Raw genomic sequence first — 19,605 nt, 5'->3', positions numbered from 1 at the left:
AGTGGCAAATTAGTAGACCCGCATGCTTTTATCGAACAATTTCATTCTTTTTTTAACTATATTTGCAATGGCATATTGACACTCAAGTGTTCATTCAATCATTTATTCTGACCGCGACCACTTCGTGTATGTGTGTGTAAGTATACGCTGATTTCCCATTGAACTTTGCGGCCGATGACGCTCAAGCGTAGTAATTTCTTGGAGTGATTGGCGCTTTGGCATTGAAATGGACATACATACATTCATATACAATATATTATATAAATGACATACGCACGGGCACTCCTCCAAATGTACGCAGTCACAGTCGGCAGACGACAGCAAATATTCACGCGAAAATGTATAGAATATGGAAAATGTATATATGAATGGACAACTCCGTATACTCGTGTCTCGGTATGTGTACTATGTACCTCGTAAAATAGGGTGCAACTAGTGTGAATATTTGCGGAACAAGTCGATTTCATTTAAAAATATTTTGCATTGGTAAAGCGCAACTCTTTGAACTCTTTTCTTGCTAACAAAGTTGAATTTTCCAATTAGCTTTTGTACTATTGTACCAGTTATCCGAACTATGCGAACTTGGTGGTATCGAAAAATACTTGTTATCGTAGACTAAGCAAGAGAGTTAAAGCCGTTTTACTCAAAGTAATTTGAAATTTGAGCTTAAACCAATTTTACTTTACGGAAATTTCGAAATCGTTTCTTTGTGTGTCAAATTCAGTCGTTGCATTTTCAGTCAAATATATAWTGTCGTAGACCTATGATCTATCTGGCCAATTGATGATTGATAAAATGATGTATTCCCKTAGTCCCTATTTGAACTTAGTATCTAAACCATTGATATCGATAGAGATTAGACAGTTAAATTGCAACCCAAAATATGTATGTACAATAYTTTTGCTTGATGTAGTTGCAATTAACCACACAACTTCCTCTCCTCTCTTTAGAAGCACCACTTCTCCAGATTTGATTGTCTACCTTCATATGAACTGCTCCACAAATTACAAAATTAAATGCTTGAAATCATTGTGAGATAAAAACTTAAAAACTATTATTAGAATTATTTTATAAAAAATGTTTAGTTTGTTTAATAAATTTGTTCTTCTTCTCTTTTCTATAGGACAATTTCATCAAAACATCTAAATATACACTGCTGACGTTTTTGCCATTCAATCTGCTAGAACAATTTCAACGTCTTGCCAATTTCTATTTCCTGTGCTTATTGGTGCTGCAGCTCATACCAGCGATATCGTCATTAACCCCCGTTACCACCGCCATACCGTTAATTGGCGTATTAACATTGACAGCCGTTAAAGATGCCTACGATGACATTGTAAGTAATGAAACAGTTATGAACTGTGTATACGTATATATTCATACCTATCCCCGGATTATATTAACATTGTTATATTGGTGTAATTAACTTCACTAAATTATAAGCCCATTTTTTATTTCTCTGAATAGAGTTGCACGGTACTCGGGCAGGCAGTAATAGCGCCCAATTAACCGCATATGGGTTTAACAACATAACTCCTTACATCCTTTTTTTGATCAATTTAAAAATCAATATTGCCATATAATACATAAACCAAACGTTGGCGTTAGAAATATTATTTTTTTTTTTACTCCCTTTGCTTAAAAAATTAAATAGATTTCAACAATTGTTTAATTCTTAAAATCAAAAAAATGCATTTTCATCTTCCCTCGATAGGTAATGTTGTGATAAAGAGATGTGGTTTAGGCGCTACAGTAGAAGTGATTTAGGTTCAGGAAAATCKTATGTAAATCATTTGTATCCATTTTAAGGCTCACCCTTATATATTTAGTCCACCTCTGAATTTAATTATTCATGCAATTACCTTTATCTAACTAGCAAAACTACATTAATACCATTCAGATATGAATACTTTCTCTTTATTTACCGTTATTAACAGTATAAGTGAACTATAAACTTGTTACCCAGAGTATATTTCTTATATAAACGCTGCATGTGCGCCAATAAACAAAAATAAAAATGTGAATTATTATCATTATTATAAACCATTATCTTAGTATTTTCATTGAACTAGTTTCATTACATATTCGGGAAATTGTTTGCCCTTAGTCGGACTTTAAGTTGTTTACCGTTTGAATTCCTTTTTTCATCGCTGGGACTATATACTCTAATAAGAAGATAGGTTGTTTCTACATACATAGATCATCAGAAACTAACTCAATGTCCTTTGTGCATTGTCCGATTGTGCCAGCTTCACCCATCTCATGCAAAAATATTATGAATAACGAAATGAAAGATTTGTAACGGAACGGCACGCGATTTCCATAATTCAAAAGAGAAAGTTTTATGATTCTAAAACGAAATCTTTATATATAAATATGTGTTTAGCTAMTATATAAGAATGTACATATRTACACACATATAAGTTATTAAAGCTCATAAATATTTACAATTTTATAAAATTTGTATTCTCTCATTGCGAACTCATTGTACACGAACCTTGAACTTTAYGACGTCTTCAATTGCACCTTGCAGCAACGCCATCTGTCGGATTCCCAGGTGAATAATAGAAGATCGAAAACACTGAGGAACGGTCAATTAATCGATGCGAAATGGTCGGGAGTTCAGGTAAGACTCTGAATTTAATAATATTAAAAAAACAGCAAAGAAGTTGAAAAAGAACAATAGAACACAATATAGCAACAGTTCTATAGGCTTTCGCTGTTTTAAAGGTCAATTCAACAAACTCTTGAGTATCTTTAAGTGGTTATACACAGTAAGAAGCCCCAAAAAAGCGAATTTCCAACATGAGAACGGAGCTGATGTTTCGCCTTCTTACTTCAGATCGCCTTCAAACGCATGTTTTTTGTCTACCCAGAGGATACTTTGTTTAGGACCGAAAGTCGTGAACTGGCATATGTAAAAGAATCGTTTCTGGTCACTCCCAAATGAATGGCAGTCAGAGAACTTTTCTCACTTGTGTGAACTTGTACACTTGACTCCGTCCTTACATCTAGTTCAATGTAGTAAAGCAAATCGAAGGAATAAAGAAAATAATTTTTTTTGGCAAAATGGTGGTTTCTCAAAAAAAAAAAAATCGAAAATTTAGATCTTAAATTGTTTATAAAAAAAAAAATTATTACTAAAAAATTATTTTAAGAAGCTCGTTTTTAGCCATTTTCGAGTAATGTTGGTCACCATTTTGAGAAAAACGCGTTTAAAGCTTGGCCTTGTAGTTCCAAGCACTCTGAAAGGTCTTTTAAAATTTGGTGTAACTTCGAAAGTATTCACCGGAACGACATGATTTCTGTGCGTATTCATAGATATACATTAAGAAAATAAAATAAAAAAGATTTTTTAAAAACTCTAATTGTATATAACCCCTTAAACACATACCATTATTATCAATATATAATATGTATGTTTCGGAAAAAGAATTATATGTTTGAGTGTACTCATCGGCAGGTTGGCGATGTGATACGTCTGGAGAACAACCAATTCGTCGCAGCCGATATCCTCCTGCTGACAACATCCGAACCGAATGGCTTGTGTTTCATCGAAACAGCCGAATTGGATGGCGAGACGAATTTAAAATGTAAGCAATGCTTGCCAGAAATCACTGAATTGGGTCAGCGGCATGATCTTCTGTGGAACTTTAATGGTGAAATCATATGCGAGCGGCCAAATAATTTGCTGAACAAGTTCGAGGGCACACTCATATGGCGAAACCAGAGGTACGCGCTCGACAATGAGAAAATCCTACTTAGAGGCTGTGTACTACGCAATACACAATGGTGCTACGGTGTTGTCATATTTGCGGGCAAGGACACAAAACTAATGCAGAACTCGGGAAAAACACAATTCAAAAGCACWGGCGTTGATAGACTGTTAAATTTTATAATAATCGGGGTGCGTCGAAATCCTTTTTTTTAGCAAATGTTTTAATTTATTATTGTATGTCTCAAAAAAAAATATATATTTTTTTTCATGTTTTAGATAGTACTTTTTCTACTTTCTATATGTGCGTTCTTCACGTTGGCCTGTGCCATTTGGGAAAGCTTTATTGGTCAGCATTTTCAGGTAACGGGCTTGCTTAACATATTAACAAGGAATGTATTAAAAGTTCAATTAGCATTTGTAAGCCGAGGTTTTGTAAATTTTGTTTTCTTAAATGAATATGCTTCATTTTCAGATATTTCACACATTTTAATATTTTTTGCTGTTTGTAACCATAAAAGTTCGAGCTTTGATTTACTGACGCATTACTGTTTAATATTACAGGTATACTTACCATGGGAGAACATCATACCAAAAAATGTTGCACAAGGCTCCACCGTTATTGGTCTGTTGGTTTTCTTTTCCTACGCAATCGTCCTAAATACTGTTGTGCCAATATCTCTCTACGTTTCAGTAGAGGTAAGCCAAGATTACTTTTATGTGCAAATATAGTTATCAAAATGTTCCTTTCCTCTCCGCGCAGGTTATACGTTTCGCGCAATCATTTCTCATCAATTGGGATGAGGAAATGTACTATGAACGCTCGAAAACTCATGCCAAAGCACGTACCACCACACTCAACGAGGAGTTGGGGCAAATACAATATATATTTTCGGATAAAACTGGCACAMTAACACAAAATATAATGACATTCAACAAATGCAGTATTAACGGACGCACCTACGGCGACGTTTTTGACCTTCGTACGGGTGAAGTTATCGAGGTCACAGACGTAAGTAATCACTGAGCACCACTACTCCACTTGAAAAGAGAACGCGTCAATAACAAAATGTGTATATAAGTTCTAACTATTTGGGCTCTTCTCTAGACCCTAGAGTTTTCTGCTCTTAAACTACTTATTTCAATTATTTATACAAACATACACTTCTTTGCCAAAGAAAGAAAATTATAAAAACTAAAGTTATTTCTAAAACCAAAGCCTTCACACTAACGRTTTCTTCTAACACTCATTATACATAATTGGCAGCTACAGAGGTTTGCATGCAGTTAAAAWAGTAAAATAAACCCAAATCCTTTTAATATCATTTTGGGAGTAGTATAACTATTTAAAGTAAAGAAATTTGAAAGTATTACGAATAAGGCCTCGCTGGGCATATTTTCAGTCAAGACATTGCGCTTCAACTAATTCTATTCAAAAGACGACACAACTTCTTTAAATGCACATTTTTATGTAAATATCCTATCTATGATATCTGCACAAGTCTTAAGTTTAAGAAAAATCTTAGTTGACACTTTGACTGTGAATAGAAAAGTAGTCGCATTAGGCGATTTTGGCACACTACCGAGGGCTAACATACCCACTCACACACAAGTTCCTCTCAAAGAATTTGAGTTATGGACATCCTTCCTGTGCTTCCCACCTCTTCACTCTCCTGCTATTCACATCAGCCGCCCCCCGCCACATGTGTTATAGTTATCTTTTTGAAAATTGTTATGAAATTTTTGAATTTTGTTCGTAGTAAACGAAAATCCTTAAACCATATTCCTCGTTGTAGAAGCAAAAATATGTACAGAATTGCAACAGTAAATTGAGTGGCAACAATGCCAGCAACAAAAGCACACCGGCACCAACAATACTATTGCACAGCGCCGAAGTACATCCGAAGAGCACAATTATGGTCTCCAGTCCCGTGGAAGGTGGCACGGCTGATACCTCCATAGCACCACCAAGCTTAACAACAGCACCCAAAGAAATCCCATTGCCCATCGCTACAACAACGACCACTCAAGCTGCTGTGGTGAATCCACTAGATGATGACGTCACACCATCTCCAACGAACAACCAACGTCATGTCCAATACGACGAGAGTTCCATTGGCACGACAGCTACGGAAGCGAATACGCACCAGTCACCAAGATGCGAAATACGAAGCCAGTTCTCCGTGCTGTCCAATTCAGGCGATAAAGTAATGATATTCGGTGACTCTGCACCGCCGCATATGGCACTGATTGTGTCTTACAACGACAGTAATACCACATGCTGTACACCCATAACCAATGCTTGCACCAGCACCAAGAAATCACCGTCGATCAACACAACACTACTGCCATTGACGATAGTGAATACACCAACAACATCCACACCAACATTATCAACAAGATCATCCTCATCATTGAAATTGTCATCGTCAACATCATCACTAACACAAATAACAAAAACAATGCATTCAGATTCGCTATCGCAAATAGCGGCATTTTTAACCGAACYACCATCGCCCACCAGTACCTCATCAAGCACACGAAAAACAAGCCTTAAAACAAATACGAAAAACATTGGMAAAACGAGTGCGCAATGTACCACCTGCAACTGCCGCCAAGCTCTGAAACAATCACGCTCACAAGGCAGCATGACATCTAAGTTGAAGCCGAACCTAAAATCGAAGTCTAAAACTAAGCTAAATGTGCAAAAATGTGACAATTGTACAAAATGCACTCACCAAAACCACAATAAAAGCGTCCGCATCAACACCGACAACGACACCGACACCAACAGCAAGAGCAATTGCAAAAACAGTAACAACACCACCACAACATGCACCGATAATGTATTTAGTCTTTACGCCACCGAATGGAGCTCGTCCCGCCACCAACAAGTGCACGTATGCATGCGTTTTGTACTTGACTAAATGTATTATGTGCGCTCGATTTAATGAATGTTCGCTCGAACAGTCGAAGTCCTAGTCCCAGTGGCTTGAACTCTTCATGCACCTTTGAAACCCGTGTTTGCTTTGAGTTCTCAAATACTTTTCAGTTTTCGAAAACCTTTCCTCAGCCTAACTGCTTTTATGTCGYTGAATTTTTGTTTCTTTATAATTTTGCACGATTCTTTTGAAATAGGTAGTTGCATAAGTATATGGCTAAGTTATTTAATCTACTAACTAATTAAATTGTCTAAGGATATGTATTTAACCAACTGCCAAAGCTGGCCCTTGCGCCAAAATCCGTTCAAAACGCTTCAACTAATTTCAAATCTAAAATCAAACAGCATGCCCCATGCTTTCGATCCACTGAGATATATGTATTATATCTGAATATATATACATATACATRCATATATCATAWATAATTACCGTTTTCGAAGYTCTTTATGGTACGAGTATTTATGGTTCACTAGAGCGAAAAAGCTTGTATAACTCATAATTCCATCTGCAACAAATTAATCCAATATATGTACACAATAAAAACATGGTCACGCTTAATACATTTACATGCCAAAACATACATATATCRTAGATACATATATTCCTAATTGTAAATGCATACATCCCGACATGCTACTATTGTAACATTCACACTCATGAAATAACCGAACAGCTTAACTTATATTTGTGACGTATTTTTCAAGGCTCTTGAACCGGTTGACTTTTCGGCGAATCCGGAATTCGAGCCAGACTTTCGTTGGTACGACAGGACACTGCTGGATGCAGTCCGTTCTGACGAGGAGCATTCGCAAAATTTTTTCCGCCTGCTCGCGCTTTGTCACACCGTGATGCCCGAGTACGTGGAGGGGCGACTAGAATACCAGGCGCAAAGTCCCGACGAGGCAGCTTTAGTGTCGGCAGCGCGAAACTTCGGTTTCGTGTTCCGTTCACGAACGCCGAATAGTATAACCATAGAAGTGAAAGRAAACCGAGAGGTTAGCAGCTTATTTTGCGCACGCGTATACAATGAATTAATTTGTTATTTTTTGCAGGAGTATGAGCTTCTGAATATTATAGACTTTAATAACGTCCGCAAGCGTATGTCGGTGATATTGAGACGAGGTGATGACATTATACTGTACTGCAAAGGTGCTGACAATGTGATTTATGATAGATTAAGTACTAGTCAAAATGATATTAAGGCGCGTACCCAAGATCATTTGAATGTAAGTTTCCGACTAAAATTCAGTTTCAGCAAATGCATTTAATTTTTTAAATTGCTTGACGTTACTTTTCCTACCTATCAATTTGAGATGAACTAATGTGTAGCCTTGAACTCGTTTTCAAAGTTGCTGTACTTATTCGTGAAGCAACACAATATCGTTTTTGTATTTRATTCGAATAATGTTATGAAAACCTTTTACAGAAATTCGCTGGCGAAGGTTTGCGAACGCTGGTACTCGCCGAAAGACGTCTTGACGAAGCCTACTACATGGATTGGTCGCAGCGTCAACAAATAGCGGCAGTTTCCCTAGATGCGCGCGAAGAGAAGCTCAACGCCATGTACGAGGAGATCGAAAGCGACTTGATACTTGTCGGTGTGACGGCGATCGAAGACAAATTGCAGGATGGTGTACCTCAAACGATAGCCAACCTACAAATGGCAGGGATTAAAATTTGGGTACTGACGGGTGACAAACAAGGTGCGTAAATGGACACAAGTGGAAACTATAGCACAGCAAATTTATTTCGAAACCTTTATTTAGAAACGGCTATAAATATTGGCTACTCCTGTCAGTTATTAACCGATGAATTGGCTGATGTCTTCATCGTGGACGGCAGTTCACTGGAAGAAGTCAACAAACAATTGCGCCAATTCCGTGAATCGGTCAGAATTCTCAATCGATTTAGACCAACGCGTAAGGACTGATGAGAAGCACGTTCAATAAAGTTATACTAATTCGAATTAATCTTTCGTTCTATGAACTTCGCTTATCTGCTTGCAGCGCTGGAGCCGACAGTGAACTTGAATCTGAATTTAAATGGTGCGAATAGTRCCGATCGGAACTCATCTGTGATGTATGGTACTGGGTTACGTACGCGGACCTCGCCGCCACCAGCGCCAGCGATATCGGTGGTTACCTTTAGGTGGGATGATGACAAAATTAAGCATAATAAGGGCGAACCGGACAGGTAGAGGGAACTCCAAAACAAACGCCACACATTTACACCTACCTACAAAACRCTATCTCTTTCTCTGCTACTCCTCTCGTTTTTCCTTTAATTTATTTTGTTTTTTCTCAACGAAACCGATAGTCGATGATTTTAACTGTTCTTCTAGTTATCATTTGAATTTAAATATCCTACTGAAATGCTTGAGATTAACATGAAAAACTACAATTTTTTAAATTTCGAGCTTCAATTTCACAGAATTATGCATTTCGTAAATAATTGGTGTTATTTCGTAGATACATATATATCGTACATGTAGTATATGGTCACGAGGCAATGTTTTATTTTTGGTTATTCACTTGAATTAATAGTTACATTAACCTCAGTAAATAAAAATGGAAAATTTTAGCTAAATAGCTCCAAAAAGGTAGCCCCACACTTGTTTCAAAACTTTTAACAGTTGTTTGTAATGCGCATTTCGATAAGTTAACAGTTACGCTTTGGTAATTTTACCATTCAGAAATAGGTCAATACTTATCGAAAGTTTCTACATCCGGTGTTATATGGTATATGGTATATAAGGACATACAAACTTTTACTTTATCTATATTTAATTGCTTCCATGATAGTCTGCCTCTCTGTGAAGAGGCGTCTTGGACCGCTCCATGGAGATTTCTACAAATTTTAATTTACCTCTGTTATAATTATTTTCGGGCTCTTCCAAGTAAGAAATCCCACTTTCCCGACCATTTACTAAACTGAATTCGGTATAGTTGGTGTTGAATCCCTCAACCCATCAATACAGAGTCTCACACGCAGCGCACTGGTCTACAGCTACTCTTGTTTCCTTTATCAAATTCTTAAAATATTTGTCGCCAAATGAACAATTGTCAGTTTTAGGTAAATGAAAARATAATTTTAAGTTGAGAATATGCATTTTGTAGCGTATATATGTAAATTTTTAATTTTTAGTTTTCACCAAATTAATTAATGCTAAGAACACAAACTCTTTACATACTTATACATTGATTCCAAAGAAATCTGTAACTTAAAGATATTGCAATCGATGATTCGATTTTATTGTACAAGGATGATACCCTCTATTGGTACTTGTTTCGCCCRGAAAGTAAATATTTGTTCCTTCATAAAAATTTTTTAACACATTTAATAATTATATTTAATCACGCATTGTTGTTTGTTTGAATATTCGTTGTTAATTACATTACAAAACTTGCATTCCTGTATAGTCTTATATACACATACATACATACATAGTATAGTTTTTTTGTCAGCTTCTTTTTGTGTATTTATCATCATTCAAGCCGTCATATTGTTGCTGTTGCTTTTGTTACTGTTGAAAGCTGAAATATTTTTTTTTTAATTTTTACATTGATTGTGTATGTATGTATGATTTTAACGCATGTACATAAGTCTTACTTCTAAGAGCTATCAAACGCAAATTAGCGATATATTTATTGAAAGCCTTTAGAAACTAGAAAGTTTGTTGCGTTGCTTTTGTTAACTAATTGTTTCGTCCCATTTATTGTCTCTTCATTGAGTCAATTCGCGACTTCTCCATAAACCTATGTGTGTGTGGTCAATGCGTTAATTGACAATATTAGTGGCTGTCTGCAACATCCAATTACTCCCAACAAATATCGAGGGGGTAAATGCGTGTTGGAAACACTCACAGATACTTAGTGAGTTTAACAAAACTGAKCTGAATTGTAAAAAGTGTCATTTACCATTTTGTCGCTCACCCGCATGATTTATGTAAATATGTGCGCTCATACATCGCTCCCGCCTGCTCTCATGTCCTTGTACAAAGCATCATTTATGCGTTTATTTTAATTTTCTCTATGTGTACCTCCGAGGATATTCAATATTTCGCAAATGTTAACGGGAAATATTATTAATCCACTGCAGCGCGGAATGCAATGAACTGTACGACAATATTGAGAAGGGTGCAGACGGTGCGAGTGCGTTTCATCCGGATGAAATCATTGAGGAGAATACAGGTTTCGCAATTGTTGTGAATGGACATTCACTTGTCTACTGCCTCTCTCCGGAATTGGAATCAAAGTAAGTTCTTTCATTCGTTTTCCTCCCATAACACTTCTCAAACTTTCTAGTCYTTTTCATAAATATCATATTTCTTATTCTATTATAACATACCTTTCCACCGRCCAATTTATTTCACTTAATACTAAAATTGAATTTGTCTCTATGGCACTGAATTTAGATTCCTGGATGTGGCTTCACAGTGCAAAGCCGTTATTTGCTGCCGCGTTACGCCTCTGCAAAAAGCCTTGGTGGTGGAGTTGATTAAGCGCGCGAAGAATGCCGTAACACTAGCAATCGGCGATGGTGCCAATGACGTTTCAATGATAAAAGGTAAAGCCACAGCTCCACTATTATCGTCTACCAAGTATCCAAAATACCATATGTTAATGTATATAATTACAGCTGCGCACATAGGAGTTGGCATCTCCGGCCAAGAGGGCTTGCAAGCGGTACTGGCCAGCGACTATTCGATTGCGCAGTTCCGCTACTTGGAGCGTCTCCTGCTCGTCCATGGCCGTTGGTCATACTATCGCATGTGTAAATTCTTGCGGTATTTTTTCTATAAGAATTTTGCATTTACTTTGTGCCACTGCTGGTATTCGTTCTTTTGTGGCTTTAGCGCCCAGGTATTTACCCACATAAATGAAAAAAAATATTACTAAAGATGCGTGTATTTTGAATATGCAGACGGTGTTCGACCCAATGTTCATATCAGTATACAATTTGTTCTATACCTCACTGCCGGTGCTAGCTTTGGGGGTATTCGAGCAAGATGTCTCCGACAAACACAGCATAGAATATCCAAAGTTATATACACCCGGACTGAAAAGTCAACTGTTTAACACGCGCGAATTCGTTTACAGTGTTCTTCATGGTGCCTTCAGTTCGCTAATATTATTCTTAATACCATACGGTAATAAACATTTTGATATATACCATTTTCGAATCGTATTAAATAAATATATATGCTGGATTTTCAGGCACTTATAAGGATGGAATCTCGCCAAATGGACTCATACTGAGCGACCATATGACCTTGGGCGCGGTTGTTGCCACCATTCTCATAATTGATAACACAGCACAGGTACATACATACTCTTATATACACGTCTCTATATATTCAAACAATTATTCTTTGATACGAATGAGAATTAATGTACGCATATATGTATATGCGTTAAATTCCTCAGATAGGCTTGTATACTTCTTATTGGACGATATTTAATCACATCACTATCTGGGGTAGTTTGGTATGCTTTTTCGTCTTGGACTACTTTTATAATTATGTCTTCGGTGGCCCCTATGTGGGCTCACTGGCGATGGCCATGAAGGATTTGACCTTCTGGGCGACAATGGTAATAACCGTTATTGTGATAATGGCTCCTGTGTTGGCCTATAAATTCTATCTAATCGATGTGCACCCAAGTCTAGCTGATAAGGTAAGAAATTGYATCAAATATTTGCTTAACTGAGACACATGTATTTAACAATTATTCGTTGTCTATCAGATACGTCTGAAATGTCGCGTGAGCACACGCCAGTCACGGCAGAGCAACATGGTAATGCGAACACCTTCGGCGCGAAAGGCACGACGATCATTGCGCTCTGGTTACGCGTTTGCGCATCAGGTGAGTTTGACGATAAGTTGTAAAAGATTTTACCGACACATGAATCTCAAATAGTTTATGAGATACATTAATCCTATTGGAGTGCGTGGGCACGCTCACTTTTCAAGCATTTTTTAATCATGAATTCCTCTCCCTACTGGAACCGCTTGTACCAMTTTTTGTTTTTGTAGCGTAATTTTTGCCTTCATGGCAAAATATTGCAAATTTATTGCACAATTGGAGATAGTTTTTCGTTAGCATTTTTTATTATAGACTGCCAACAAAAATTGTATTAAAATATACATTTGATCCGTTTGACGATTTCCAGGAAGGCTTTGGTCGACTTATTACCTCGGGCAAGATTATGCGAAAATTACCACAGGATTTCGCCTTTCCATTGGGCTTGGGCAGTAAAAAGTTGCAACCGCAAACGATGGATGGTAATGATGGGCGAAATAATCAAAACAATAATAATAGCACCCGAAGTAACAAAAATTCGTCGACAGGATATCTCAAYGACACCGACGCCGAGAGCGCGGCTGGGGGTGGGAGCAGCAATGGCGCTCATAGCGACGAAAACGTAAGCCCTCGTGCACCTTGCCAAGACTTAGATACAATTAATCTTTAAGTTAATTATCGTATGTATGTATGTGTAGCGTAAAGAGAGCGAATATTGAACGATTGGCGAACATCGATAGTTCAATACATATGACACCAAAAGAATAAACCAAAAAGCAAAATAAAATTGCACACTGCAAGGGAAAAGAGGAACTTGAATTATTACAATCAAGGCACAAGTGGAAAGTTTTATTAAAATGCTGTAGCAATTAGTTCATAATTACTTAAGGACTCTACAATCAACTAGAAATCCCTAGAACGTTTATAAACTTAGAATTATGTTAACAATATACRATCAGGTGATTGTGTTTAATTATCTACTATTTGTAAATATTTTGATAACCTAAACAAATAGTAAGAAAAAAATAACTGTATTATGAAAGATGTAAGGCGGAAGATAAGAAATACAAAATTTATTAAATACAAGCTTTAATCCTTAGTAAACAGCTTTAATGAGATCTAAATAAGTAATTTAATCCTTTTATGGAGAAATCATATCTTCATTAATTCACCTATATTCATATGCATGTGCGTACCTTATAAAGCAGTTCTTCAAAATGGCTGTCCCAAGGTGAATGTATGAATTTCTTTTTATCCCTCAAAATATAAAAATGTTGGAATTTTTACAATTATATTAATGCATAAAATATGTGAACAAGAATCTCAAAAGCCAGAGGCTAGAGAAGAGTGGCAGCGATACTTATACAAACTCAAAGATACTGCATACTTACATAACTCACAAGCATACGCAAACTCATAAAAATAAAAATGTATAAATTTACAATTTTTTAACAATTTCTTGATGATAGATTTTCAACTATATGATATGAGCATAGATCTAAAATTGTGCTGTAGTATATACACTATTTGCATACTTAATTACTTTATAAAACACATTTTCTATAATGCTTATTTAAAAAGAGACGTCAATAAATAAGAAAAACATGTTTATACTTTTTTTATTGATTTCATTCTTTAAAAGAACTTTGTAATATAGTATACTATATTCTCTATATACACTTACACGAAAATATCAAAAATGAAGAGGTTTTATATACATATTCTGAACATATTAGCCTTTGTATGAGCAAGATATGATTTGTTCAATTGACCCAATCAATATAATGCCTGCTGTCGTCGTTCTCGATACATCCTCTGTATATGTCATCTGCTGACCACCAATAAACAATAAACCTCCAAAAAACGTCGAATTAAAAGAAAGCTTTTTCGAAATATTATAGTTTTAGTAAATCTGTTAAGACATGTTCCAGAAAACATTATTATTCTCAATTTGTCGTTAATATTCCCGTGCCTCCCAATTTATTTCAAAATTTAAATAAGGAAAAATATAATGTCAAATTGATTGGGATTTGCTGAAATACTCTGTATTATGTTGTTCAACCTTAAGATTGAGACGAAGAGAAGGAATATTGGTAAGGGAACGATGACGAAACCGAAATAAGAGTGAATTAGGTTTAACAGTGTTAAGGTATATTTTTCAATTACAAATAATCTTATTTTTATTGGTATTCGTTACTTAGCGTTCTTATCAAATCAAACTACAATAAGCAAAATAGCATTTCATAGACATCGAAATTAATTTTTGCATATTTTCTTACTTACAAAGTTAATATTGTTTCAGTATAGTATATAAGATCTAGAGAAATGTATTTTTCCTACCTATAATGCAGAATAAAATATATGCATACATATTTATATAAAGGGGTAGTACCGCTGAACGATTTTACAGTATCTAAATATAAGCGTAAGCGGTGACTACGCCAATTAAGAAGAAGAAGAAGAAATATGTATATGTAAAGCTGATTTCGGAATAGAATAAATCTAAAAATACATTATTTAAGTCACAATTTTTTCTTTACAACAACACTGCAATATTTATAGAACTTTTAGTTAAACAAAACTTACTTTTAAAATTGTACTTCTAAGTTAACTGCTCATGAAAAAGCCGAAAGTCATTGAAATAAGTATTACTAAACAAATAAAGTGAATGCATGTATCATTGAGAATTGAAATTATCCGTGGTGTGTTGTTACCTAAACATACAAAGAATTGTGATTAATTACAAACTTTTATATAAAACCAAAACTTCTGACGAGTAGTCTTAAATCTTGCCCACTCGCTTTACTTAGCACGTCAATATACATTGACGGCCGATTCGTATACAAAAACTAGCAAGTGTACTTATGTCCGTATGTAAGGTAGTGCTTATAGTAGGTTTACTCATATATACTACATATATATAGCTACACATTCAGCGTTAGATGCTTTTTAATTGGCAATTTATCCGTAGATGTAGTACACAGCGTGCTCATAGCGATGAGTATTGTAGAGACGCATGCGCTCCGTTATCGTTATTGTACCTATTCAAAACGTATTTATAAGGCGCTAAAGTTTTGAACATTGATGCTGAACATTGTTTTTAATAAAGAAAATTGTATTTTTACATATACTAAATTGTGTTTCTCTTTAACTTTATATATGTATTAATATGAGAAATAATAGAAATTAACAACAGCTAAAACTAACAATTCAGATATTCGAATTGTAATTAAAAAATATTTTCATTATCAACCTATTGTAAACTTAATCAAAAAAGTTTCTTTGGCACGGTGCCACCTTCTAAGGCATCAATGAGTTTTCGTTTGAGGTTTGGCCTTTCCTCGACAACCTGCTTGTTGCTCGAAGGCATTGGAAGTTTGTGTCCCATAGATGGTGCCGGTTTGTTGGAAAAGTATTTCATACATAATGCCTCCGTGCACGTGCAACGTTGTGCTGGATTAAGTGCCAATAACTTTTCCGCCAATACGATAAGATCATCAGGGGCAGCTGTGAAAATATGTTGTAAAGGAATTGCCGGAAACTGTTTGAATTGCATATAATCAGGTAATTTATTCAAATTCGGCCAAGTCTCCTCAGTAGGAGTGCCAAGGGCTTGGAAAATTTTAGTAAGCTGGTCAAGGTCTGAGTCGCCTGGCAAAAAAGGGACACGTAATAGCAATTCTGCAAGTATGCAGCCTACAGCCCAAATATCTATTCCCGTGCTATATTGACGTGCGCCAAATAATAGTTCGGGTGCCCTGTACCATCTTGTCACTACTTGATGGGTGTATATGCGATTAGGTGAACCAAAAAATTTTGCCAGACCGAAATCACCAATTTTGAGTACACCGTCCGTATTAACCAATAAATTGTTTGGCTTCAAATCTCGATGCAGAATCCAGTTCATATGCAGATACTCTAGGCCACGCAAAGTCATAATCATGTAAGCTTTTATATTCGCCTGTGTGAGTATAATTTTAGGGTCTTTAATGATAATTTCCAAATCGGTATCCATAAAATCGAAAACTAAAGACACATTTGATTTATGACCAAAAACGTCTACTAAACCAATAATATTCTCATGTTGCAGCTCATGTAGCAACTTTATTTCACGTAAAGCAGTGCGATTTATACCATCCTGAGCCTCTTCCCTGCTTCCTATTTTAATCTTTTTCACCGCGACWATCTGATCGGTGAGCACATCTCGCGCCTTATATACTGTAGCAAACTGAAAGGAGGCAATGAATTGCAGTAAACGTTACTAAACAACCATGAGTATAGTATGGTATATATTTAATATTTACCTGACCTTCGCCAAGAAATGCAATTTTCTCATAACGAGTTAACTTTCCCTCCAACTGTTGCATTTATATTTTTTTTTTACTTTAGTAACAGATACAACAAATAATAACTAGAGTTTAGCTTTGATAGAAAATTATCACCTACTTCCCTAGCATATTTTGTATTTAATCAACCGGCATGAAGACTGGTATTGACATAAATATTGCAACTATTTCCGTGCTTACAAGTTACACATTTATAATAATGCCAGTTTTAACGAGAAGAGGGCGCTATACAAAGTAATAGACCATTWTCAATTTGAATTATCAATATTTTCGATAATTGTACTAAAACTGATATGGAAAYTTTTATTTTATTTATTTAATAAATTCAAATAAATCTAGATTTAATAAATAAAATGGCATTCTGTTTTTAAGAATGAGTACAATTTTTGTTGCATCAGGGTATTGCCAACGAGAGATAAAATAACTGTCAAAAATTCCGAGTTGGTAATTTGGCGGATGTGTGAAAATGAACAAATTTGGCAGCACTACRCGAACATGTTCTTTTTCTGGCGAACGCCATTACTGTCTGGAACGAAGGCAAATTTTCTGAGCTTAAAAGTAAGAAATTTGTAATTAGAAATAGTTTAAATATCAATTAAAGAACTCAATATTTAATCAAAACTATCGAGCTATTGAAACAGTGAAATTTAAATGCTTATGCGATGAATTGTGACATGTTTAAAATTGAGGTTAAAACTCCTGGTGAAGCCACTGATTAAGTGTTACTTTTAACACAATTTCACACGTGTGCTTGTGATTTATTTCGTTGTTTTACAAAATACATTCAGATGCACAAGTGAACACTACGAATGAAATAAAAATATTTGAAAATGATGAATAAGTCCACAACTAAAATCATGCACGCTATTCTATAGGCATATATGGTATTCAATTGGACAATATAAATATTGGTTAACTATTCCTCTTAAGGATATCGACTAAAAGATAAAATTCTTAAAGTAATACCAACAAAAATATAATTACATTCATATAGACATTTGACCGTCCATAACTAAAACCGTATGCACTTAAATCTTTGGTATATGCGGTATTCAATTGGACCATAAAAAATTTATGATTAACTATTCCTCTTAAGGATATCGCCTTAAAGATATATTCCTTAATAAAGTTAAAAACCAACAAAAATCAAAGATATGATTTCTTTGCAAAATTCAATCCAAAAAACGATCTGAACGCTGTCTCTACATAACTTTCAATATTTTCAGAATGGCTGAAGTTGAAGAAAGTGTTGTTGAGAACTTCGACGAGCAACCGCCAATTGAAACTGAGGGTGCTGAGACTCTCTTGGAAACAAATGTTGTGGCCACAACTGAATTGCCCGAAATCAAACTTTTCGGACGGTGGTCATGCGACGATGTTACCGTCAATGATATCTCTCTACAAGATTACATTTCCGTCAAAGAGAAATTCGCTCGCTACTTGCCACACTCTGCTGGTCGTTATGCAGCTAAGCGTTTCCGCAAGGCTCAATGCCCTATTGTCGAACGTTTGACGAACTCTCTTATGATGAAGGGTCGCAATAACGGTAAGAAATTGATGGCTTGCCGTATTGTCAAACACTCCTTCGAGATCATCCACCTGTTGACAGGCGAAAATCCACTTCAGGTAATTGTTTATGCTAAATTTAAGAAAATACATAGAAAAATCATGTCCCATGCTAAACTGTTATAGAGAAACTAGAACTTCTATTATCAGGTAGAATGAGGACGCATATTAAATCATATACTCCATATATTTAATATTTTAGTTAAAAAAAATATTTATTTGCTGGAGTATTTAACATTGTTTTTATTGTGAATCTACATATATTTGATAATGTTGATTATATAATTTTTCAGATTCTCGTAAGCGCCATTATCAACTCAGGTCCCCGTGAAGATTCGACCCGTATCGGTCGTGCTGGTACCGTACGTCGTCAAGCCGTCGATGTGTCGCCTCTGCGTCGCGTCAATCAAGTAAGCCATTCATCACTTTATTTTATATGCCTACTACAATACCATGTAAAAGTTTTGCATCTCCTTTACAAGGCTATAACACTAGGCTAAATCAAAGTAACATTTGAATACCCATAGCGTCAAAAAGTATTATCTGCTTTTGTCGCATGAATTAAATGAACATTGCAATCAATATAGTTTTTGTCCAGCTTATTACTCATTCTTTCATTGTATAAAGCTTGAGTTATGCTTCTGGACAAGAAAAAATGTGAAGCAGTTTTGAAGAAGCAAATATATTTACATACACTTGATTCTAGACTGTTTTAGAACACACTCTAAAGGAGTTAATTTTTATACAAAGATTCAATATAAATATTACTATATGCTTTCATTATTTGTTTTAGGCTATTTGGTTGCTGTGTACCGGTGCTCGTGAAGCTGCATTCAGAAACATCAAGACCATTGCTGAGTGCTTGGCTGATGAATTAATTAACGCTGCTAAGGTAATTGTCAAAGTATATTACTACGAAATGTTAAATAATTGTCAAATAAGGTGCAGTAATTAAAAAGTGGTGGTATAAAACTCATTGTCTAATATCGCCATTTCATATTCAGATTTTCATCCATTTAATTTTTTTTTAACAAATATGTCCTCTCTAATGCAAAACAATGTATATAACCAAATTGTTCTGCCTCGCTTGTGGACAAGATAAATATTTCTATTATCCTAGCGTCTAACTTACGATAAATAGTGTGATGCTCGAGAAACATAGAAAAACAACTTTGTACTTTTGTTAACAAATTAGTCCTCTCTAATGTAAAACAATGTTCTTAACAAATTGTTTT

The 19,605-nt window shown here is 35.4% G+C and overlaps 3 protein-coding genes across 14 annotated transcripts in view; 2 read left to right on the top strand and 1 right to left on the bottom strand.

Annotated features, from left to right (window-relative positions):
* Nucleotides 1-15,151, top strand: part of LOC108971370 (phospholipid-transporting ATPase ID) — a 42,310-nt gene extending 27,159 nt beyond the window's left edge. For 9 of the 12 annotated variants that reach the window (XM_018937380.1, XM_018937379.1, XM_018937375.1 and 6 more), the window contains exons 4-22: nucleotides 1,124-1,336; nucleotides 2,534-2,626; nucleotides 3,464-3,907; nucleotides 3,995-4,078; nucleotides 4,280-4,414; nucleotides 4,479-4,727; nucleotides 7,362-7,652; nucleotides 7,710-7,883; nucleotides 8,084-8,360; nucleotides 8,424-8,576; nucleotides 8,664-8,850; nucleotides 10,756-10,911; nucleotides 11,072-11,223; nucleotides 11,296-11,519; nucleotides 11,581-11,806; nucleotides 11,874-11,977; nucleotides 12,084-12,332; nucleotides 12,402-12,521; nucleotides 12,829-15,151. In XM_018937380.1, the coding sequence (XP_018792925.1) occupies nucleotides 1,124-1,336; nucleotides 2,534-2,626; nucleotides 3,464-3,907; nucleotides 3,995-4,078; nucleotides 4,280-4,414; nucleotides 4,479-4,727; nucleotides 7,362-7,652; nucleotides 7,710-7,883; nucleotides 8,084-8,360; nucleotides 8,424-8,576; nucleotides 8,664-8,850; nucleotides 10,756-10,911; nucleotides 11,072-11,223; nucleotides 11,296-11,519; nucleotides 11,581-11,806; nucleotides 11,874-11,977; nucleotides 12,084-12,332; nucleotides 12,402-12,521; nucleotides 12,829-13,128 (3,831 nt within the window). In that variant the 3' untranslated portion in view covers nucleotides 13,129-15,151. Of the gene's footprint in view, nucleotides 1-1,123; nucleotides 1,337-2,533; nucleotides 2,627-3,463; nucleotides 3,908-3,994; nucleotides 4,079-4,279; nucleotides 4,415-4,478; nucleotides 4,728-5,511; nucleotides 5,923-7,361; nucleotides 7,653-7,709; nucleotides 7,884-8,083; nucleotides 8,361-8,423; nucleotides 8,577-8,663; nucleotides 8,851-10,755; nucleotides 10,912-11,071; nucleotides 11,224-11,295; nucleotides 11,520-11,580; nucleotides 11,807-11,873; nucleotides 11,978-12,083; nucleotides 12,333-12,401; nucleotides 12,522-12,828 lie in introns of all 12 variants that reach the window. The other 3 variants (XM_018937376.1, XM_018937381.1, XM_018937378.1) reach the window with 3 other exon arrangements.
* Nucleotides 15,152-15,245: 94 nt separating this feature from the next.
* LOC108971372 (cyclin-dependent kinase 7) lies at nucleotides 15,246-16,942 on the bottom strand. The gene is made up of 2 exons (XM_018937382.1): nucleotides 16,763-16,942; nucleotides 15,246-16,686 (listed from the first exon to the last, which is right to left on the bottom strand). Exons 1-2 carry the CDS (start codon nucleotides 16,823-16,825, stop codon nucleotides 15,727-15,729), a joined length of 1,023 nt encoding a protein of 340 aa, XP_018792927.1. The 5' UTR covers nucleotides 16,826-16,942; the 3' UTR covers nucleotides 15,246-15,726.
* Nucleotides 16,943-17,284: 342 nt separating this feature from the next.
* The window catches only part of LOC108971304 (40S ribosomal protein S5a), a 3,013-nt gene continuing 692 nt past the window's right edge, over nucleotides 17,285-19,605 (top strand). Inside the window, exons 1-4 of the mRNA XM_018937269.1 lie at nucleotides 17,285-17,362; nucleotides 18,031-18,430; nucleotides 18,664-18,780; nucleotides 19,164-19,262. Of these exons, the coding sequence (XP_018792814.1) occupies nucleotides 18,032-18,430; nucleotides 18,664-18,780; nucleotides 19,164-19,262 (615 nt within the window). The 5' untranslated portion in view covers nucleotides 17,285-17,362; nucleotide 18,031. The remainder of the gene's footprint in view (nucleotides 17,363-18,030; nucleotides 18,431-18,663; nucleotides 18,781-19,163; nucleotides 19,263-19,605) is intronic.

Source organism: Bactrocera latifrons, unplaced genomic scaffold, assembly GCF_001853355.1.
Source record: "Bactrocera latifrons isolate USDA-ARS-PBARC rearing strain unplaced genomic scaffold, ASM185335v1 scaffold_34, whole genome shotgun sequence".
In the NCBI taxonomy this organism is placed as follows: domain Eukaryota; kingdom Metazoa; phylum Arthropoda; class Insecta; order Diptera; family Tephritidae; genus Bactrocera; species Bactrocera latifrons.
The sequence above is the reverse complement of the archived record's forward strand: the minus strand, read 5'-3'. Positions and strand labels throughout refer to the sequence as shown.